General features: G+C 40.5%; 2 protein-coding genes across 5 annotated transcripts; both read left to right on the top strand.

Moving 5' to 3' along the window:
* Positions 1–3,511: 3,511 nt before the first annotated feature.
* LOC133409591 (phosphoglycerate mutase 1-like) lies at positions 3,512–7,348 on the top strand. Its single transcript, XM_061689822.1, has 4 exons — positions 3,512–3,775; positions 4,705–4,979; positions 5,637–5,817; positions 6,389–7,348. Exons 1-4 carry the CDS (start codon positions 3,637–3,639, stop codon positions 6,556–6,558), a joined length of 765 nt encoding a protein of 254 aa, XP_061545806.1. The 5' UTR covers positions 3,512–3,636; the 3' UTR covers positions 6,559–7,348.
* Positions 7,349–8,413: 1,065 nt separating this feature from the next.
* slf2 (SMC5-SMC6 complex localization factor 2) lies at positions 8,414–23,622 on the top strand. Of its 4 annotated transcripts, none has more exons than XM_061690592.1 (20): positions 8,414–8,546; positions 10,392–10,432; positions 10,928–11,349; positions 11,463–11,502; positions 12,824–14,040; positions 14,990–15,066; positions 15,138–15,245; positions 15,877–16,044; positions 16,957–17,062; positions 17,128–17,215; positions 18,529–18,670; positions 18,963–19,050; positions 19,135–19,311; positions 19,672–19,766; positions 19,858–19,945; positions 20,032–20,145; positions 21,058–21,135; positions 21,211–21,297; positions 21,434–21,502; positions 22,427–23,622. In XM_061690592.1, exons 1-20 carry the CDS (start codon positions 8,512–8,514, stop codon positions 22,571–22,573), a joined length of 3,387 nt encoding a protein of 1,128 aa, XP_061546576.1. In that variant the 5' UTR covers positions 8,414–8,511; the 3' UTR covers positions 22,574–23,622. The 4 variants fall into 4 exon arrangements, with proteins under 4 accessions (XP_061546576.1, XP_061546575.1, XP_061546574.1 ...); XM_061690591.1 differs by having other exon boundaries at positions 12,821–14,040; positions 14,993–15,066; XM_061690590.1 differs by having other exon boundaries at positions 12,821–14,040.
* The last annotated feature ends 45 nt before the right edge of the window (positions 23,623–23,667 follow it).

Below are 23,667 nucleotides of genomic sequence, written 5' to 3'. Positions count from 1 at the left end.
TATTCGAATATACCCTTCTTTAAACTACTGACGACTGATTCTGGGGAGTCTCTTATTTTTTTTCTTTTTCTTTTTTTGCAGAGCTGTGTGTGTGTTTTTTCTAATTTAATTCTTTTTAAAATGTATTTATTTTAAATGTAATTCTTCCAAGTTCCAAAGACAAATATTGTCATTTAGAGCATTTATTTGCAGAACATGAAAAAGTTCGTCCTGTGTCTTATTTACTTCCAGAGCCATATTTTATTTTCTAATGTATTTATTTATTTAATGTATTTATTTTACATAAAATCGATAAAATTTTATTTGATTTATTTTTAAATTAATTTTATATGTACAAGTCTATTATTTTCATTAAATTTTATTTAATAAACTGATTGTGCTCCCTTTCAATTTACACGGAGAAAGTGCGTGTTAATGGTCGTTTGTCTATACAACATGCCCTGCGATTGTCTAGCGACCATTCCTGGGTGTACCCTGCCCCTCCCCCTAAAGTCAGCTGGGGTAGACTCCAGCTCACAGAGGACTGAAGTAAAGTAAAAGTACTCGGTATTGCAAAGCAACACTCTCCAGCGCGGCATCTGTGTGTTAGACAAGTAGGAGCGCAAGGGTTAACATTTGACCATCTGCAAGAGCAGGATGTACATCTTGCACTTCTAAGAGCTAACCCCCGCCCCTCACCCCCGCCTCACCCCCACCCCCTCTTTTTCCGCCTTCTGGGACTTAAGCAATGAAGTGTCCACGTCCACGCCTCTGAGAGTAGACACGCACTGCGGTACATGCAGCCAAATGACCACATTCGGCGTGGCCTGTGAAGCAACATTACGAGAGTCTCACAGTTATGGCGCGCGTTGACGAGGAAGAGGATTCCTCACCTCACATGTTTGCCACATATCCAGACTCCCCTTTGTGTCCACATCTGGCCAGATTTCCTACGATATGTGCTTTTGAATTCAATTTATATCCTCGTGCTATACTTTACAGGATGTATTGTTCTCAATTACCCAAGTCAGCTCTGTGAACCACGACAATTTGAGTGTATCATGTTAACTAGTGGTTAGCATGTCTGTCTTACAGTTTAGAGGTTCAGGGTTCGACTCTCCTCGTGTGTGGAATTTCTTCGGTTATTCTGGCTTCCTCCAACATTTCCAAAACATGCACGTTATGTTAATTGAAGACTCTAAAGAAGTATTTCCCAACCTTTATTGCGCCAAGGCATATATTATGCAATGTTTCTTCACGTGTCCATGATTCACTACTGGCGAATACTTTGATTTTTGGTGGTTCATGCAAGGAGGCAGACAAATACAACCTGATGGTTGGTTCCTTATGTGAGCTCATATAGACACGTGAAAAAGTAGTTATCGTCTGCCTCATGCAACTGGCACCCCCACAGACATCTTGCTTTGTCTCGCAGCAGAGTGATTACACAATATCAACGATATCAGACAGAGAGTAACTAGGTCTGCTTTCTTATCTGAACAATAAAACAAAATATTATATGAGGTTATAATTAACAAAGAATACGTTTGAGAATACATATTTTTAACAATGTACCCAGTGGTTGGGTGACGACCAGTCGAGCATGTACAGTATCTACGACCCTCATGAGGACAAGTGCTACAGTAAATGGATGCATGGAAGAGCATCCGCATTTCTCCACCTCTTGCCCTTACACAACACTGCACCCATTCAGTCGTAGTGTCGTCTGGGGAAGGGGGGGTGGGGGGAGCTGCTGTAAAAACACCCAAAAAAAAAAAAGCTCTCACCATGTTCAGGAACTATAAATTGAAGCACATACTACAAAGCCTCACTATGGGCCACTTCATGCTTTACACAAACAGGAAGTGTTCATTTGCGGTGCCTCCTGGAAGTTTTGTGCACAGCGTTGTGCTTTTTTTTTTTTTTTTTTTTTCTTTCTCACGACTCGCCCTCCCTCTCCATTCACTTGTTCACTGTGTTTTCCCTATGCCCTCCTCTTCCTCTGCCTCTGCTGTGGAATGTGCATCGCTGCAGTATGCAGTGGGAGTGCGTGGTTAAAGGGCCGCTGGGCTGTGTGAGCTCTCTGTCTGTGTTTTTATGTTTGTTTTTTTTTTTTTTTAATGGGTGTGAGGGAAATAAAAGTGGGTGTCAGCAGGAAAAAGAAAGGGGCCAGAGCCACTCGGGGTGGAGAAAGTGCTGCCCTTCACTTTGGGTGTGGAGAGGAATGACTGGGTGCTTCCTATCATGAACAGCTGCTGATTCATTTGGTTTGAGAAGCAGTGAAGCACACAGCGTGAGTGTCCTTGTGACAACAGTGAACCCTACTTATTCGTAGGGGTTCGGCACCAAAACCCTGACGCCGATTAGTGAAAATAAAAGACGCCCCCTAAACCCAGGCGGGGCCTGGTGGGGTGGCATGTGAGGAGTCTGCGTGTGAGTGTCTGGATGAAAGCCGTAGCTGACAGCAGCTTCTGCACATGCGAAGGCATTAAAGAATATAAGTACACTGATTTAGCCCATGAAAAAAACACGATATGGCGTGGTCGCAAACAAGGCCCTCTAATGTTTTTAATACATATTTCGCAAATGACTATCTTTAGTTTAGCACTTAATGTACCTTATGTTGCTATTGCAATTAGCTGTGCTGGCATCTTGAGAAGCGTTGACCCCACAAGGAGCCTCGCCTGCCTGTCTGACCTCTACTGGAATGTTCCAGCACGCTGCTGCTCGCTGTCAAGCCGGGCGGTTATCAACTGGTGGCCAATGCTAGCTTGTACTCGGTTAACATGGCCCATGCCTAAGAAGAAGCAGGGTGTTTGGGCACCCTCTTATGACTTGACAGAATGCAAGAACAGGTGAGTTTTCTACCTAATAGTTGTTTATTTGGTTCTGCAGGGGGTCACAAACAGGTGATGTAATTTTGAGTGAACTGTAGTTGGTATGGGATGGATGAATTTAAGTGAATTCATTTGAACAATTATAGTTCCACTCTTTCAATTTTCTTTGCCTCAACGCAAGTGGAGAGAGAAAGAAAGAGAAAGAGAGAGAGAGAGAGAGAGAGAGAGAGAGAGCAAATCAGAATTTACTCAATAGGGGTCGCCATTTAGATACGTTACACAGCATTGGGGTGGAGGGTGGGGGCAACATTCCCATGGCGCAATTTCTCTTTGGGAAATAAAACGTTAAACATTCACTTGCACTGCAGTCGTTTTTTCCCCCCCGGTTAACTTTATTTCCAGCTTGTTGATATTATACTGTAATTACCGTTTTATCAACACACCATTTGTATTTTATTATTTAGCTTACCTGATTAATTGTTGTTGTTTTTTTAATCAAGTGACGCAATATTGGGTATGATTTAGTTTACTATTATATTGTATATTTTATTATTGCATAGTAAATAAAGTAATACCACCCAACGTACAATATGAAGGTCAGGATACGCCCACCTCCGTCATTGGTGAAAATCGCGGAAGAGTCATCTTTTACTGGAATATCATTGGATAAAGGAACCCGGAAGCGAGATGGCGACGAATCGACTTGATAAAAGTCTTTTCATCGGGTTGAAGCGGACCTCACTCGTCTGCTCGTCGCCAGACATATTCTCTCGTCCTCATTGTTTTTTTTTATCCACACATTCATCCTCTTTGTTCGATAATGGCCGCCTACAAGCTGGTGCTCATTCGCCACGGTGAGAGCAACTGGAACCAGGAGAATCGGTTCTGCGGCTGGTTCGATGCTGATTTGAGCGAGACGGGGGAGAAGGAGGCGAGGAGAGGTGGACAGGCCCTGAAGGGTGAGCGACGAGTCTTTCTATTCCGTAATTCTATAAAACGTGCCACTTCTGATGTGCAGAGGTGAATGCATCCAGTTTCATCATGCTTAATTATATAACTCTCTCAGTATAGGGACCCGACAACATGCATAAACAGGCTTTGACTTCATTGTGGTTACGACACGCCTCCATGGTATTGTTAAAAAAAACTAAAAAAAAAAAAAAAAAAAAACATGCTGCACTCAACAAGTGGAGACATGCTTACTTTGCCACTATTCTATCAATTGAATTGATAGAATAGTGCCGGCCCACCATATAACTATAAAAAAAACAACAACATTGGAATTGTTATAACATAGAGCTAAAACGTTGAATCCACATACATAATATTTAACATAATATTTGTGTTTACAGTGGTACCTTGACTGACGAGATTAATTTGTTCAGTGGCCAAGCTCTTAACTCGATTAACTTCAATATTCCCCATTGAAATGAATTGAAATAGCACTTGACAATACTGTACTGTATAAAAACATACAGTAATGGCGTAAGAAAATAGAATTTAAAGATTTAAGCAGTTTATGCACTTTCGCTGAAAGTACGTTCACAATATTTTGACTTTGTCGTCACGCTCGCTCATATATTTCGATGATTTCATGCTGTAATTCAATGGACATGAGCCGCTTCTTCTCAGCCCTCTTTCTTCACACCCACGGTTAAAAAAAAAAAGAGATTTGGCATAATTCCTGCACTTTTTTGTTCACAACAGAAAATAAAAATATATGTACCACAGAATATATCTTTTGTGACATTTTCCTATTGTAAATACAATATGTGCCTTGGCTCAAGAAAGGTTTGGAAATACTGTGTTAGAGCAGTGATAAAGAACACGGAAAATATGAATTGATTGCAAAATATAAAGCAACGTCTCCTGTTCTTAAACCCGGCAGACGCAAGCTTCGAGTTCGACATCTGCTACACCTCGGTGCTGAAGAGGGCCATCCGAACGCTGTGGTTGGTCCTGGACGCCATCGACCAAATGTGGTTGCCCGTGCGCCGCACTTGGCGCCTCAACGAGCGCCATTACGGCGGCCTGACGGGCCTCAACAAAGCCGAGACGGCCGCCAAGCACGGCGAGGCCCAGGTGAAGATCTGGAGGCGCTCCTTTGACGTGCCCCCACCCCCTATGGGCCCCGAGCACGACTTCGACGCCGTCATCAGCAAGGTGAGGGCAGGATACAAACGGTATGCACGGCTCAACTGTTGATTTGTGAGGCAAGAGTACACATTGAGCAACGCAATTGCCTGAACCTTAACAAAAGAGGAAACTTTAACTGGACTTTTCAGGGTATGAAACCCACCGACAGATAAGTGAAATCAGCAGTAACGTGACCCTGTTACTCTTTGGGTGCAGGAGTTTGGATGGCATTACCTAATAGCGCGTGTAAGGAGTTAATATATGACTGCAAAGAATGGGTTAAAGTTCAGCGTCAAAGTCAGACTGGATGCCTAGTGATCCCCACTAGTTCAAACGTGATGGGATGGCATTCAAGCAATACCAAGTAGAAAAGGATCCTTTGGCCATTTCTACTGGATTAGATTAGAATCAGAATCAGAATCAGAATCATCTTTATTTGCCAAGTATGTCCAAAACACACAAGGAATTTGTCTCCGGTAGTTGGAGCCGCTCTAGTACAACAAACAGTCAATTTACAGAACACTTTGGGGACATAAAGACATTGACAAAAAACAATTGTGCAAAAAGATGCAGAGTCCTCTAGCACTTAGAGCAGTTCGAACGACTAATATTGCAATAGTCCGGTGCAATGACACATGTCATGTATTCGTTACTTATTTGACATTTTATTTGTTCCCGGTGCAGGATCGGCGCTACGCAGACCTGACCAAGGAGCAGCTTCCCACCTGCGAGAGCCTCAAGGACACCATCGCACGAGCGCTGCCCTTTTGGAACGAGGAGATCGCTCCGCAGATCAAACAGGGGAAGCGAGTGCTCATCGCCGCGCATGGAAACAGCTTGAGGGGCATCGTGAAGCATCTGGAGGGTGGGTAAACATGTACCTTGACTTACAAGAGGCCCAACTTTCAAGTCGATATCTATATTTATTTTTTTTTGCTTGGTGTCACGGGCAAAAATATGACTTACATACACACACAAAACAACTTGAAACAAAACAAAAGGTAAACAAAAATACACTGCTTGTGTCACAGTTGGATGAAGCGTGGGTTGATTGGTCGAGCCTGCAGAGTGGAGTGCAGCTGAGCTTTATTAGGGGTTGGTACTTGGGATGGTGCCAGGTGTGTGCCCGCTCCTATTTAACATGAGTTTGAATGTGATTGGCTCATTCCAAACCATTTATAAGAGGGTGTGCACACTTGTGCAACCACAGCATCTCAGTTGTTTATTTGTACTTCCCATCTCGAAAAGATGTCATCTTTTTCGAGTTGTACACTGTTAAAGGCGACTGTATGTGTGGACTTTTTGTATGTTGTATGTTTACTGTTTGTAAAAAGAATACAAAGAAAAACGTTTTTCACCCTTCCCTAAAAGGACACCACAATATCAATCGATTGATTTTATTTTTGTTTTTATTTTTTGCGCTGCTTTCCGTGCAGGAATGTCGGACGCAGCCATCATGGAGCTCAACCTGCCCACCGGCATCCCCATTCTGTACGAGCTGGACAAGAACCTGAAGCCCGTGAAGCCGATGCAGTTCCTGGGAGACGAGGAGACCGTGCGCAAAGCCATGGAGGCCGTGGCCGCTCAGGGCAAGGCTAAGAAGTAAAAAAAACAAAATATTTTTTTAAATTAATTAATTAATTTGAAAAAAAATCACTTGAATCACAAATAATAAGTCTATCTAATGTCAGTAATCATTGTGTGCTTAGTTGGAACACTGTAACTTGCCTGTGCTGGGGAATTAAGTCAATACAAGGTAGTAAAGACAATAAATAAGAGGCTCATTAACATAAAAAAAACTTTAAAGTATTCTTCATCTGTGCACTTGATTATTTAATAAATGATGAATTCATTAGATGTTTGAAGCCTCATACAATTGTGTGTTTTAAATTGTAATCCATAAATGATGTTTGAATGGATTTTGATTCTGACGTTGACATCATGATGGCCCCATTAGTATGCAAAATGGATAATATAATGCAGAAGCTGAAGTCTACATTGAGAATGGACTTTTCTGTCCAGCATATTCAGAGACCAATGCAAAATGATCAGTTGCTCAGATTGGGCTATTTATAATGCATATATATTTGAGTAAAATGAACAAATTTGGTGTATTCTCCAGTATAAACTACTGACAACATCACTCCCAAATTCAAATTACAAGTATTGTCATTGAAAGCATTTATTTTCAGAACTTGTGGTCAAAATACCAAACAGGGTCCCGTACTTTTGGTTATATATTTTTTTTTCAAAAGCTGTTTGTCAATTAGAAATAATATAAATGGAAAGAGTTGACAATTGTTTGTATTGTATCGATAACAATACCATTCCGCAGTGAACCTAACGTATGTTTTAAGAATGTGTTTCTGAAGTGTTAAATAAATTGTACAAAGTTATCATTTATTTGCTTAGCTTGCATGAGTATTATGAACGATTTTGATAATTGCTTGCTGACCGTGAAAACGAGGAAGATGTCTCGCCCTCAAGAAAATGACTCATCCTGCATGCGACTGCAGCAGGAATACACGTTGACCTGGAGAGAGGAGATGAACCGCAAAGATGGTCCATCTCAAGGACACATAGCCAGGTGTTAATCTCATATCTTCACCTTGACTCCCTCCCCTTAGTATGACATGTTTTGTAACTTAGATACCTCCCTAAGAAAATAAATACAGGAGCAACGGAAGAGATTGTTCAGAGCGTGATAGGAGAAGGTAACTGAACAATCTCTCACACGTCCTCCTCATGAGCATTAAGACACAAGCGTCTTCATTCCTTTGTGTCTATTCTTATAGGTGTTGGGCGAGATAGATCCAACATGAAGTCAGCTGAGATTGTCTCCATGTCACCTGTGACCCTAGTGAAGATAAGCGCTATAGGAGTAATTCTAAAAAATGTGGTAGCACTAGTGGTAGGCGGCCTCTCTCTCGTTGTATGTGAGGGTGGGGGGATCACTGCCTAAGTGCAGTTCAGTTGTATTTAACTTTGAAGTTCAATATTCTTGCATGTAATCATTTTAAACTTGTTTTCGATGAACACCTAGCCCTACTACACTTCAATATTATATATATATATATATATATATATATATCAAGTGTAAAATGTCCCTTTACTCTTTCATATTTTATGACTTCAAGCGTCCGGGATGGGGGGAGAACGAGAGAAGAATAAAGATGAACTAACGGATGGGTTATAAAAGTAATATAGAAATACACAAGCGTTCATCGTCAAACAAGGAGATATAAAAATCTGATGTGGAAAAAAAACTATAAAATGTACAGTATCATATGATTATAAAATTGCAGTACACAGTATTAACGTGCAGGGAGCAGAATTGTATGGCCAGGCCTCTCGTCTGCCGTCTTTACGTCAGCAACAAAGATTGAACACAAGGCCGAAGAGGAAAACGAAAATCCGGAAGAAGACTACAAGGCCCATAATGCAATGCCGGCAAAGAAGCCGTTAGGCGACTTCGGGCGGGCGATAGTGTTGGTTACAGGACCTCCGCGTCTGCAGCCTTTGACACGTGACGATAACCGAGTACTACTTCACCCTCAAAATGAAGATTGGAGCTGAAAATAAAGGAGATAGTCGGTGAGTCAACGTACGGAATTTGGGAAATCGTCGATTACGATCACGTTTCCACGTTAGCTAGCTTAAAAGAGCACTTCCGTGTTCGTCGGGTCATGCTAAATGATATCAAGCTACGTTCGTTACATAGTTTTGTGTTTCTCTTGGCGAATTTGATTAAACAAAAGAGCGTTTAATGGCCTCCTTGACTATGACAACAAAGCTTGAATTTCACAACAAGTGTGATGCTAGTACTGGTAGCTTACGTACACACTCTTGTGCTTTATTTTGAGCGCTTGTGTTGGATATATCACAGTTGGGAGTAATTGCACAAATTAGCGAATTTGCATATTCATGTTTTTTCTTAAACCTCCTGTCCTCCGTTTTTCGTTGCTAAATTTACCCATTCGCTGCTTAGTTGCACATGCCAAAGCAATGAAAGTGTTAGTTTGTTGCCATCTTGCTGGAATAATGCTGTTGTCGTTAGGTTTAATTCCTTAGTGTTTTTTTTTTTTCGTGTGCATTTGAGATGTCATGTTTTGTTGGCACTCACAGTTAAAAAGTTTGGTTTTGCTTCCTTCCCGATGTAGCTACGATAAGCTTGTGTCGTCTACTTTGCAGTTACATTTGCCAATATTCCCAAACATTTAAAAATGTGTATGAAAACTAGGGCTGCGCCGTATTGGAAAATAATTACATTGCAATAATTTTTTTTTAAACTAGTGATATATGTTGCGATGTGAAATAATAATACCGGGTCAGTGTTGGGAAAGTTTATTTTCTACACGAAAAAGTTCCGTTCATTGTCCCAAAAATGAAACGGAATTTTGGCCCGTATATTATTGGTGGGTATTTGTAACTGGAACTTATCAACCAATCGGAGAAGGGCTTCGCCGAGTCGCAGACGAAACAAATGGGTTGAAAAGATATGTTGATTAATAAATCAAGTTAAACTGTTTTAACTCAAATTTGAAGGTGTTTTTAGGCCAGAACTTCTATCGGCGATAGAAGGCTTTTTCTTTTTAAGCAGTTTGACAATCTGTCATTTGGGGGAAATCTTGTCGCATTGCTACTGAAATGAGTCTTTAATTGCATATAGATGCCATAAAATGGCGGCAAAGATCATAAAGCATTAACACCATACACCTAGCATGTACACAATCATGGATTAATGTTACATAAACAACTGTATTCAGGACTTAAGTTATTCAACACAAATAAACCACTTTCACAAAAGGCTCATCAATAGTATTAGCTTGCATACAAGCCTAAATAACACTCCAGCACAAACTGACGTGACATCACACATGGGAAAACAAATATGCGTACTAGCCCTTCACACTAACAATAGGAGACTACACAGACTTAGTAGCTGCATCGGGAGAGAAGCAGGTACATACTTTCACTTTTGGAGGTCCACAAGGTGCATTAAAAGACAACCAACAAAACACATCACAAATGCAGACAGAAAAAAAAGCATAATCAATTAAATAAACCGAACAGCAACAGCCCCAGCACCAATATGGCACCAAAGTACGGTAATACATTTTATTACTTTGGTCTGAGCACAAATAATTGTGTTTTTTAGCGAATAACAGAGGATAGGTTCCAAAAAAAAAAAATCACCGAATGACAAACTACGGTTATGTACAGGTTCTGACATACGACATCTAGCGGTTCCGAACATTAATTGGTAGAATACTCCATTCTAAAAATATTCAATACCAGGCCTAATTATGACTTTACTCCTGCGTCATTTTAAGTGTCTGACATACATTTGGGTATCTAAACTAACAACCCTGTATACTATTTTGTTTTGTAATCTGTTTTACTTTTTGGCAACATCATCTTTTTTTCTGTCTGTTGCAGAACACCTAAGATTACAGAACACTATTCCCCGTGGATTAATGGTGGGTCAAAGAAATACACGGAGTGCTGTTTTTTTGTTATCTAAAAAAAGAAAATATTTTTTTTATAACTTCTAAATGTACCTTCAGGATTAGGATTCTGACATCATTATCAATGAGATATTGCATACCGTGTGTGCATATACATGTGTATGTATGTGTGTGTCTATAAATATGTGTGTGTGTGTGTGTGTGTGTATATATATATATATATATATATATGTGTATATGTATGTATATGTGTATATGTATGTATATATGTGTGTGTACACATATATGTATGTGTGTGTGTGTACACATTGGTATATATGTATGTATATATATGTGTGTGCGCATACATATATACACGCGCGTGTACACGTGTGTGTGTGTGTGTATATATATATATATATATATAATCATGAAAGCCCTTGTCCCGTGTATTGTCCGTTTTTTTTCAATGACCTCAGACTTTAACAGAGCCCCCTACACCATTTCACAAGGTTTTTGTTCTTCCAGAGACTCCAATGAAACCTTCTCAGATCGCTAATTGCCTCGTGGCCCCGCCCAGGAGAATGTTGCCGTTCCCCAGCCCAGACTCGTGCCAGCGCTACATCTCGTCTTCGCCGTACCAGCCTTCCTATCGTCCAACGTCGGTTCGCGCATCGGAGTCGCATCATCAGGAGCACCGCAAGTCCCTGTCGGGGTTGCGACCGCAACCTGTGCAGCGGCCCCAACCTCCAGTCACTGTTACTACAGTTGCCAACAAGCACGATGGGTCGAAAGTCTGCCGACCGAGTGTTTCCCAAGTCGAATCCCCTCACCCCAGGAAGCATTTAAGCACCCGTTCACTATCAGCTCACATCGGGAGACAGCATAAATCTGTGGCGGCATCTGACTCAGGAAGACACGCCAGTCTACAAAGACTAGCGTCAACAAAGGTATCATATTATATGAACTGATAGATGGACCTCTGGTGAGAAAAAACACATTGTTACAAAGATGTTGCGGGACTTTGACTCTCACAAAAAACATGCTTTCTTTGCTCTTTTAGGAATGTTTGCAAACACCTCCGATTGGAAAAGCCATTCCAGGTAATACTTCAGATTACAGTTATCGGTAACAGTTCCTTGTTTCAAATAACGAAAAAATGCGAACAATTGACGCGTCCCTATAAATGTTTGCAATTGCCTTAACAGTGAACCACCAAATATTCGCAGTTGGGCATTTGCAGATTTTTTGGGGGAACCTATCCTCTGGTATTTGCTGAAAAACTAACCTTTTCTATGTTTTTGGGCTTAGTTCAAACCCGTGTCTAATGTAAAAATATGGGTTTGGGGACCAAGGAACTAGTTGAAGTGAGGGAAGGCGCTTCATTTAGTCAGGCCTTAGCATTATCTAATGGAAAATAGTGCTTTGCAGGCACAATCGGCAATAACGAACCAATCGGGTGGTTGTCAGTTACTAAAGAATTTGCGACAGGGCTTGGTCCCTATTGTATTAATAGTTTAAACTGTAAATATGCCACAAACTATGATCCCAACAGAGTTTATCATTTCAAACTCCCCTAAAAAAATTACCTTTAAAAGGTAAATGGCTTACAGGTGTTTTGATTTTCAAAAAAATGCGCATGTGACATTTTTTGTAACATCCCATGCAAAAATTAGCTTCTTCCCAAGATACAAACAAGAGCCTGTTTTACCTGAGCAAGGTTTAACGTAAGTGATTAGACTGTTTAATCCAGCCGACCGAGCATTTACATGGTCAGCAGTCCTGTAATATTTAATGACTTATTTTACCCATTAATTAAATGTATTTATCAATTTTTGTAATTATTTTTGTCCTGTCTCATTAAGTAATTGCTTTATTTTAATATTTACAATATAGACTAGTAAAATAAAAACAATAAATATGCACATAAAGATGTTTTATTTTTCATTAGCTAATTACTTATTAATTAATAATTAATCCAGCCAACTGAGCATTTACATGATCAACACGACCGTGCTTTAATATTTTTTGAATTCATTGAGCTGTTAATTAAAATGTATTTATTCACTTTGTTTTTATTTTTATTAATAATGTCATAAATTGGTTTTTCATTTTATTATTTGCAATAAATATTAGTAAAGTAAAAACAATACATATGCACTTAACAATCTTTTTAAGTCAATGACTGGGTAATTCATTACAATTTGTTTATCTCTATAATACAAATGAAAAATGAGGATTTTATGATTAGAACAAATAATTATATATATATATAATCTTTAAAAAATATTTTTTGTTTGTTTGTTGTTGTTGAGCACCACCAAAGTGTTCCCACCCTTTTGTATAGCTATTGTATCAAGAGACATGACAGTTTGTCCCACCGCTATAGTAGAAGAAACATGCGGTTTTGTTTGTCTACAGCAGTGAGCTTGGACCACTCCTCTCAGAAGCGGCACAGGGAATCCAAGGACAGAGATGGCAGCGTCAAAAAGCTTTGTCTCCGAGTAGAGCCTCCAAATCTGCCGCAGAAAAGCCCTCTTCGCAAGTCACCTGTGGCACAGCCTAATGTTTCAAATGAACGGTCTCCATGCTTTGATCCATCGTCCACATCCGAGCCCGCCCAATCGTCCTACACGCCGTCCAAACCAGCTGTAACCAGACAAACGTTTTTAGGGGCAAAGCAACTCCAGATACATTCCAGTGATGGTGAAATGATCCAGTTGAGATCCCCTGCCAATCGCAACGGAGAAGTTTTCAAGAAAACAAGTGAGGGATGCAACACAAATGAAAAAGCAAATGCTGTCGTCCACCTGAAAAACAGCAATTCTTCTCACTTCAGCCATTGTCCTCGGGATCCCCAACACAGTTCCTCGGAGTCCTCAGTTAGGACTCCGATACGCAAGTCTCACAGCGTTCCTCACGAAGCACCCAATTGTTCTCTGAGCATTCCGCTGGCCAAACGGAACAAAATGGACCACCGGAGAAGGACCGTTGACATTCCCAACGACTATGACAAATCGTTCAGCCCAGATATCGTCCTCAGCCCTGTGGACAAGACCGACAAAACCAAACCAGATAGGGAGACAGAGAAAAGACCGCCAGGATACAGTTTAAATACCGTCCAAAGTTCTGAGAACACTTGTAGTAAGCGTGAAGACTCACGATTTGCAAAAGTTCACACATTATTAAAAGACTGCCATGTTTCCTTGCCTAATGTGTCGTTCTTAACACTAAAGATGGAAAATACCATATCCCTTTGCTCCATAGGCAGTAGGCCTAAATCCAAAGATTGCCCTGTCCCAACTTCACGCAGTCACTCGACGGATGAGAGCCTTAAACGTGACGAAAAAAACAAAGCTGTTCTGACCGAGCGACCCTCCAATTCCCCTCTGATCAAGAGAAGGGAAGGGCACACATCACCCACGTATAAAGCAGATTCTATGGATGAGGACCTGGACTTGGGCCTGGGTATTGCCCTCGAAGTGGACTCAAGCCAGACCTCCAACAGCAGCGAGGAGGAGCAGCTGCTGTCCTGGCAGGAGATCATGAACCACGTTCCCAATGGTCCAGTGACACCGGACAAGGCGACTACCTTCTCGGAGCCGAGCACAACTGGATGTTCCAGCAATGCCTATAAAGCTGTAAGATATTTTTTTATAAAAAAAAGCAGCAAAATAATTGTATGTGTACGGTGGTATCTTGATTTATGAGTGCCTTAATTTACACGTTTTTCGAGTTATGAGCAGTCACTTGGTTGATTTTATTTTTTATTTTTTAGTTATTTTTTCTTCTTTGTGTTGGTAGACAAAATTTTGAGTGGGCAAATAGGACAGGAGCCTCAGAACAGATTCATCGGGGGGAAATTATTTTGCATTATTAAACAACAATACCAATACAATAACAAAGTGCATGTGAGGGGAAGGTTTTACTTTTTTGTCCACTTGAGGTCACCATCTTCACATTCTACATTGTAGTATCTGTGACTTTTAGTGTGTGTGTGTGTGTGTCTTTAAAAAGGCCTGGCCTGGTGAGTGATGTTTATGTCAGCAAATGAGAGGTTAGTTGGCTGTTGTTGGCTCAGGTTAGCGGCTAACTGTTAGCAAGTTTGCATGTTAAGTCGTGCTCAGACTCACGCTCTTTTGTTAAACTCACCGATTTGCATAACGTTAATCTCTGGTCTTGCACCGCATTCTGTCTCTTGGTTGTGAAACCTATCGTGTCACCATTCTCTTTTCTGCTTGGTCTGAAATGCTCCTACACAGGTCATTTTGTCTTTTTGACATCTTTGTTGTTTTTGACATCTTTGTTGTGTTTAACGGCGTCGTTGCCATTTTCGCGCTCCTTGAATCAAATAAGTGCGCTTCACTTCCGCCTCCTTGCGTTAATTATGTAAGCACGTTGTGCTAGTCCATCTGCTCCGCTGAGATTAACAATTAAGTCTTTTCTGTAATTAACAGGCAGCTACTGGCGGTGAATGAGTTAAATAAGCGGATCCCTGAGGCAGAGAAAATTCCTCTATCTTTTATTTCATTTATTTATGTTTTGGTACTTGAATATCGAGGTGCAATGACATGTGTGCGTTTTCTGCAGCAGCCAACCATCACAAGAAGAGGGTGCTACAAAAACAGCCTGGACCAGATGCTTAAAGAGAGAGACACCCAGAAAAGGTAAACAACAACGTTTAGGAGCGTATTTTTAGTTACCGTAACATTTTTCAGCACGATTTGTGTCCCTACAGGGCGAGAGAGAATGAGGCACAGCTACGTACCTCGTGCGATGAGGAGCTGTTGAAAGTAGAAGAGTACCATGAGGAGGAGAACCGCGACAAGGCATCCAGTGAACAACAGTACGACATACCGGACACACACACTAGACCCTTTTATGCAGTCTGTTCAAGCGATTATTCTGCATTGTCCGGGTCAGTGAGCTGTGATGGGTTCCAGCTCATCCGCAACTCTCATGAAGATAAGCAGACTAAGTCCACTATCTTAATGCTAATATATAATGTGACGCGCCATAGACGGGCTAACGTAATTTGCATCGGTGTTACAAACAACTGCTGCATAAATACACACAGAGCAGCAACATGGATACAACATTACTCTCATGCATATATTCTCTCTGTTTTGTGGGAACAGTGGCTGTTATTGTAGTTTAGTCCGGGACCTTCGTTGCCTCTTCCTCCTCTATTACATATACAGAATGAGGGTGACCCAAGTCAGATCCCCAATATTCCATCAGCTTTCAGCATGTGTCAGGTGTCAAACGTCTGTGCAGTATTCCCTTGATGGCGAGACGTGGGTGTGAATTTTGGCACCCAACATTTTGTGTTGAAAGCAGTGTCGTTGCCTGAAAAGTACTTAATCGGTCACATCTGACTATGTAAATACTATGTAATAGAGGTTACTGAAACTCTTTACCGTACTGGAACATGATCATCTAATTTTGTATTTGTTGTTGCAATTTTTTTCCTCCAGGGAGTTCCTGCAGCGCTACTCGTTGGAGTCCAGCGCTATCAGGGAGGTGCCTCCGGGAGAAGTAGTGTTCCACCTTGACAAGTTTGGCCATATCTTCAGTCAGGATTCTCTGCAGCTCAGACGGTGTGCGGTCAAACCGCAGACCACCCTGCAGAAAACACTTCTATGGTGAGCTGCCTTTTTTGTGTGGCCTATGTAAATACAGCAGTGGCCTCACTGGACCCGCCACTTGGCTCTTTTGTTTTGTTTTGAGTTGAAAGCAAAAAAATGTTTGTTGCGACCGCTAAATGGTGGCAGCAAACAAATAGATTTGTTGTAGTCGACTATGAAGTCGAGTTGAAAATCAATTAATCAATGACGTCATTGATATTTTCTCAGTACAGTGCAGAGGTCCTCAACTTTTTTTGCGACACTGACCGGTTTCACTTAGACATATTTTGACCGACGTGTATAGAAACAAATAAAATGGCATGATTCGAAATGAAACACACCATTGTGCTAGTTGTAGGAGTTGTAATTAGTGGGAGTCCTGCACGTTTCTCTTCAACCAACTGAGCGGTCTTGTGTTCAAAATCTATTGCATAGTGTGTTGTAAGACGGGACATCACAGGCAGGCTTTAAAATTTTTTACATTTCTCTGCATCACTGTTTGTAGGTAGTTTATTTTTGCTTTCATTGTTTTTGAGGATAGACTTGAGGGAAAATGTTTCCACACATTTGTAGCATCCGTAGGGCCATAATACACTGACGACAGTGTCGTAACGCGATGCAAGTGTCATCTGTGGTGTATCAAACAACTTCTGTGATGAATACGTTTGTTGTTAGCACTGTTGTTAGTGCATTATTAGAAATAACATTTTGGTGATGCAGATGGAGTTTCACTTAGCACCGCTGCCCTCGTTCCCCACCGCCAGTCCCGCGGTACCGCTGATATGAATCTTTTCAAACTAGTGGCGATCGGAATTGCCGAACCTAGTAAGGCTAACGATCCGACCCATTTTTGGTTGCATTTTGGTTGGTCGCATCTATTTGATATGCATTATTATTTACTGCACGGTCCTCTATTATGTCTTTTGCTAGGTCCAGCCCGGCTCAGCTGAGACATCACGTGAATATCGGCTTGTTCCAGGAAGCTTACAGTTGTCACTTGCCCTGCCCGACCCAAGTTACAGATTTCCTATTCAAGGTAGGCCCTCTCGCCCATTGCCATGGATTCAGGGAAGCACTAAGCCATATTTTTCTCTTTGTCAGATGATGTCGGTGCATTCTGAGAGGATTTTGTCTGAAAAGATACTCCAGGCTCTCTGTGACATCGCAAAATCGGCTGCCTATAATATTGGTCTGTACTTTTCCTTTCCCCACTATTGGGGTTGCAAAATTCTGGGATTTTCAAAGCTGTAAACTCACCATTGGAATTAATTGTGTGTGTGTGTGTGTATGTATGTATGTATATATATATGTGTGTGTGTGTGTGTATATATATATATATATATTTATATATATATATTTATATATATTGGGATTTTCAAAGCTGTAAACTTTCCATTGGAATTAATTGTGTGTGTGTGTGTGTGTGTGTGTGTGTGTGTGTGTATGTATACTTAGGCTTTACACGATCAGGATTTTTGGGGCCGATCAAGTTTATAAAAAAAAAAAAAAAAAAAAAAAAAGCTCACTGATCCAATCACAAAATGGAGCAATGTGTCTATTTACATGGCTTGTTCATTTATTGTATATACTTGTGTACTGTATCCATCCATCCATTTTCTGTACAGCTTATCCTCACAAGGGTTGCGTGAGTCCTGGAGCCCGTCCCTCTCGCATTTTAGACAAAAGTTAAAACACCAATGACATCTAGGGGGCATTCTAGGATTGGCCACTGACATAAGTTTAGGTCAAATCAACATTACATGACAGAAATAATGGGTGCTAACTTAATGTAAATAACTTTATTGCAATTAAATTACTTTAATAAATACTGTTAATGACATGCTTACTCTAACTTTCTCACTGTTCCAGCTACATGGACGGGTGTTGTCCAGAGTTCGAGTCCGTTTGACTTAATTTTTTGTTTTTTTTTGTACCCCCCCTCATGCTGCGTTACTTGAATGCGGCATGCTACTCGTGTACATTCTTCAGGTGCGCGATAAATTTTTTTATGTTGAAGCATTTAGATGACGTTGCCCACGACGTACTTCAGTTGTGCACAGACTGCAAATAACATGTGGTTTGTCTGTGACCCCACAAAATAGTCCCACACCAACAAACTTTTGGATGAAAACGCGACGAAGACGCGGAGTTAAATGTCTTGTGCGGAGCCAATCGATGACGTCATTGATCGGATCGGCGACTTATGCCATGAAAGCCGATCAGCATAAAATGCTAATTATCGACCGAGACAGATCGGCGTGAAGTCTAATATATTCCTGTTTCAATATGATACCTTTCCAAAGTTCCTCTGTTTAACTTCCAATGGAAATTTACTGGAAACTTTCCAGAAATTTACCGGACACAGCAAGCCCGCGACCCTAGTGAGCATGAGCGGAACGTAAGATGGATGGATGAATGAATTTTCCACCCCACTGCAACCATACCCACTATCACCATAAGCTTTGTCATGTCCTCAGTGGATGTTCTTGCTGCATTCCTCAGTGAAAAAAAGAAGCCAAGTGTTTAACGTGTGGATGCCTGCTTTGGCTGACTTAACTTTGGTGCTCATGAACATGGGCGTCACGTTTGTGACGCTGTTCCCGTTTGAACACCTGCAGCCTGCGTTCACCGAGGGAGATTTGCTGTAAGTTGCGGGCTCTCTCACAAATACTTTTTCTTTTAATCTCACTCTTGAATGTACAGACACTTTCATTTAGGGGTCTACTCATCTTTGTTGCCAGCGGGTTAGGCATAATTGGCTGTGTTGTTGTTATTTTGATAGGAGTGTTATTCAAACTGTATTCCAGCTACTTTACATTGTAGAAAAAAGTCATGCCTCTGTTGCCACAAAAGATTTAATAAAATATTGACCAAAATGTGGGGTTGTACTAACATTTGTGACAGTTTTTAGTTTTGTTTTGTTTTGTTTTTTACAGAAAGAATGTCATTCTTCAAAGTGAATGTCCCTCCTTCAATAAGGAATGGAGCACATTCCCGGAACACAACTGTAACAACATATTTAAGGTGATAACAGAAGGCAGAAATCACTTCACACACACAATCCTCAAGAATATTCAGCACATGGCCCATTTTCTCCTTTTTCCACAGTACCTGACATACTGCATGAGGATGTGTCCAGCAGTGTACAGCGACTATGAGCTGCTCTTGCTGTTGACCGTGATGGCTCGAGTGGCTCTGGACGCTCACTTCATCCCCTTGCCCGGTGTGGAGATTAACATACTGCTGTGTAACATAGTGGAAAACATCAGGGACTGGGATACAATGGTCAGTTTTACGCTTGCATCATCTTGACAAATGATGACAAGTCCTCATACATGCTAGTTTCAGGCATTACGTTATTCTAACCTAGTGTGTGTCCAAACTGTGGCCCAGGGGCCATTTGCAGCCCGCCGTCCATTTTTTTAAGATACGAGTGACCCGACTTATGTGCGGTTGTCAAACCATTCTGCACAATGCGAGTAACAAGACAGAATGCAAAGTACGCTCTGTAGTCATCGTATTTGAGACTGCCATCCAAATTGCTCTTGCAAATAAAAAAACAGCGTAATCTCTGGAAGGTCTGTCATCAAAGAATGCATGTTATCATTTGTGAATATGCTTAAACTTTGTCTTAATGTCATGTAGCTCCCCAGAATCTGCCAGGCCCTCACCGACCTGACAGACGACCACCACAACATGTGCCATCTGGTTCAACTGCTGCCTAACAACACTCTCGGGAAGTAAGAAAGCATTTTTGTTCATTCATTGAAGCTGGATTCTGAAATAATGCAGTCCATTTCACTTTTTTTATTATTATTTTTTTTTTTATAGATGCCTTCGCCAGCATCTTAGTCTTTCGATGATCTCAAAACTCTTAGACGGAACGTGTAGATACAGGCCAACTGGAAGAGAATTTAAGGTTGTTAATTGTCTGATTTTAATTTCTATGGAATTTTATGTTGTGTTCAATGTCGTTAGTAATCCGTGTTTCTGTCCAATGCTTAGCTCGCTGCACTCAGACCGTACGTGCCCACTATGCAACCCGCATCCCTCCGCCGTTTCATTTTGAACACATCAAACAGAAATTCCACACAGGATGATGTGGCATTAGATCAGCAGGTGAGAGTGCAGGCTTTTATTACGAGGGGATGAATCATCATTAGTCTTTTTTTTAAAGAAGACATGCATCATTTTTTTAAACAATTTAAAATTGTTTGCAGGTCACTTAATAAAAGTTCTGACATTTTTGGGTCAATACACAAAACAATAAGTACAATTTTGTTACCGTGACGTGGGGGGGTCTAGGGTGTTGCAAAGAAGCGTATGTGTTGCTCACTTAAGTGGCAGTTTTGGGGAGGGAAAAAAAAAAAAAGTGAAAGAAACAAATCTAACGAAGTTTTGTGGTGTTATTGGAAACTTCCGGAGACTGAAACTCCCTTCAGAGATGGCGATGTTCACCTCCAGAGTGCAGATGAATGTCGTGTGCGCGAAAGCACCACTGGTTCATTTAACCATTTGCAGTGTAGATAGGACCGAGCCCTGCTGCAAAAAAATCCACCAGTAATTGAACACCCCCCGCTTTAAAAAAAAAACAAAACTATAATTGCCTATTGATGCCGCAAGTTGGTGGCAAAGCACTACTTTTGTTTAAACGGGGCTACGTCATGGCCGTGTGACACATCAACACGAATATACTCCAGTGTGCGTGTTAGTCTTTTGGCTTAATTACACAATTTATTTCCATTCGCTTATTATATGTTGTTATGTTTTACAATGCAGTGCTATTATTTAATAAAAACATGATATTAAGACAATTGTTTTTGGAGGGGCGGGGGGCACCTTGACCAGATTAACTAGCATTCCAATTCATTTCGGTGGGGAACTTTTAAATACTTGTAAATTGATTTACAATCTTGGTCACCGGACGAAATAAACTCCTAAGTCAAGGTCAAAGTACCACTGTATTTGTAAACAAGCCATTAAAAGTCCAATTTCCTTAATATACTCCCTTTTAAAATGTTTGTTTCCCAGTCCTACTACCTCTGCTACAGCCTGCTGACCTTGACAAACACATCCTCTGAGTTCACGTTGTTCCCGACCCATCAGAAGGTATGAGCATCGCTACATTTGAGTTACTGTGTTGCGTAAAAGCCGAAACGCTGCCATTGTTTTGTTTCTCCTCAGGAGTATCTGCTGAATCTGTGCTCGGATCTGAGAACTCACGTCATCGGTCACATCAGAGAAAGCGAAAAGTGGCTTTACAGGAGCAAGGTGTGTTTTGTGATCATCATGTTAAATGCTTCTTGTGTCCGTTTATTTGTATTTTTTTCAAAAATCATTGACATGATATTGCACATGTTGACACCTAAGCATGTCGTGCTAATATGTCTGCACCTCCATCTACCAGGTGAAGGATCTGCTGGCCAGGATCTATACCAACTGGCAGATGACCCTCCACCGCATTCAGCCTCTCAATGTACACCTGTCGCACACTCTTCCACGACTTTTGCACTACTTCATATACAGTAAATAAAAGATGAAGTTATATCATGGAACCTGATCCAACAACTGAAGACAATGGTACCAAGGTCGACCACAATCCGTCCTGTGGCGGTGGTCGACCCTTAAAAACCATAAATTTCGTATGTTTAAGCCAAACTTTCACTACTGTAAAGCCATTAGGAACTGTACAGGCAGTTAGTACAGGCATTGTCTTAAGTAACATTTTAATATTATTAATTGTCTAACAAGTATAACCGTGCCTTTCAAGATTGATAAAATACTCTTGCGGTAAGTCTCTTGGGGATAGTAAATGTTTTAACTTAAACATTAATTGTCACACAAATGTAAAAAGATATAATTTTTTTGTGAATTGAGTATAATGGGTTTTTAAAATTTCTGGTTCCAAGTTAAAGCAACGCATTTTTTTCTAATTTGGAAGGGGGAAAAAAAAAATAAGACCTAAAAGGTCTCTTTCAAAGAGACCTTTTAGGTCATTTCATGGAAAAACCAGACAACTCCAAGAAAGTTATGTAGTTAAAAAAACAGAATTCTAAGTCCAAAAATGTTCACATAAATATAAAATATACAAATATATATAAATGTATATATAAATATACACTGAAATGTTCAGTATTATGCTTTGTAAATAAGAATTACTAACAGGTGAGTGTGCTAGAACTACAATCTCTTTAACTAACCCTTATCCTAAATTAACCCTGAATCCCAACCCTTCAAATAGACAAGTCACATTGATTGCACAATCAGTTACCTTCTTCGTTGCTCTCAGTTTTTGTTGTTGTTGCTTCAGTGGATTTGTTCCCAAATTCTGAGTAAAATCAATTGCTAATTTAGAGCATTTAGATGATCAAAAACACAATTCCCGTCATCTCTCCCGCAGTCTCAGCTTTGTGACTACTGGAAGCCCTCGTCCGTGGGAACCTTGATGCACAGCCAACAGGAGTCAGACGGTTACCGTGGGCGCTGCACAGGAAGAGAGGATGCCGAAGAAGTAGTTAAAGGAGGTGGAGGCGAGGGGTTGGCGTGATGACTTCACCTCCGCCGGGGAGGAAGCGGGAGATGGCGCAAATCAGTCGCCAATCTGAGGGCTTGGATTTGTACGTTTTTATGCCATTTTAACATTTAGTTTATGGGTCATTAGCCTTAATATTACGACTTGATTTGCACTGTTAAGCCTGAATCCGGACTTGAATTATTAATGTCTGGATTGCACGCTTAATGCCCATAATATTAGGTACCCCTGAGCAGTCTAAATGGCATCGAATATGAGAGTATTATAATTCCTTTCAGGTATTTAATGTGTGTTATTGTGGATTGCAGTGTTGTTCGACTGGCTCTCACTGTAATGTTCAGGCATGCCTCATGTTTTAGCAACTAATTTTAGAAGCGGTCATGCTCCATTGGGTTAACTCAGGAAGTTAAAATGACCATTTAATGTTTTTATTTATTTTTTTACATTTGTGTATATTATAGGAAATGTGTTTGTCAAAAATGTTTGCTCCTGAAAGAAAAATAAACATATCAAGAAGAGAAAAATTATTTCCTGAAGGGTGAAATAAGGTTGTCAGCTTTTCCCTACTGTTAATATACAGGGGACTTCCACAGTTTGTCACCCGCAGATTCACCTCTGCGGATATTTTTTCAATTTTTATTTCAATAATTATTTTTGTTTCCATTTGGGTAGGGGAACCAATCGAAAAGATCCTTACTGGTGTTTTACCCCAGTTTATTCCAGATATTTGAGTGCTTATAAACAAATAGTTTTTTTAAAAAATGCAATTCTAATAGCTGGTAATTACATGCAGATTTTCTCTATTCGCAATCAAGCCTGGTCCCTTTCCCCAGAGAATAGCGGGGGCTCCACTGTACAGAATTTTGTTCAATAAGAAAAAAAGATGTATATAATTTCAAAATGAGCCGTGGCTTGTTTTGTGTAAGAATGTTACTGTTGACTACAGTTTTACTCAACATGTACTTTTGGGTTAATTATCTATTTGTAATGATCAAAATGCTCTTTTGTTTTTATAAGAATATTTGTTGGCAAATACAGAAAATAAACGATACTACTTTGTTCAATTAGTTTTTTTTTTTTTTTTTTTTTTTTCCTTTCTAAAACGTAAA

This window comes from Phycodurus eques, chromosome 11 (assembly GCF_024500275.1).
Source record: "Phycodurus eques isolate BA_2022a chromosome 11, UOR_Pequ_1.1, whole genome shotgun sequence".
NCBI lineage: Eukaryota > Metazoa > Chordata > Actinopteri > Syngnathiformes > Syngnathidae > Phycodurus > Phycodurus eques.
The sequence above is the reverse complement of the archived record's forward strand: the minus strand, read 5'-3'. Positions and strand labels throughout refer to the sequence as shown.

What these genes read in the sequence shown, in the direction of transcription:
- slf2 (XM_061690590.1), top strand. Translation starts at nt 8,512, where the DNA reads ATGAAGATTGGAGCTGAAAATAAAGGAGATAGTCG. An exon ending in ACTGTAACAACATATTTAAG is followed by an intron (nt 19,051 to 19,134) that starts GTGATAACAGAA and finishes CTTTTTCCACAG; the next exon opens with TACCTGACATACTGCATGAG. An exon ending in AGTGGCTTTACAGGAGCAAG is followed by an intron (nt 21,298 to 21,433) that starts GTGTGTTTTGTG and finishes TCCATCTACCAG; the next exon opens with GTGAAGGATCTGCTGGCCAG.
- LOC133409591 (XM_061689822.1), top strand. Translation starts at nt 3,637, where the DNA reads ATGGCCGCCTACAAGCTGGTGCTCATTCGCCACGGTGAGAGCAACTGG. An exon ending in TCGACGCCGTCATCAGCAAG is followed by an intron (nt 4,980 to 5,636) that starts GTGAGGGCAGGA and finishes TTCCCGGTGCAG; the next exon opens with GATCGGCGCTACGCAGACCT. An exon ending in CATCGTGAAGCATCTGGAGG is followed by an intron (nt 5,818 to 6,388) that starts GTGGGTAAACAT and finishes CTTTCCGTGCAG; the next exon opens with GAATGTCGGACGCAGCCATC.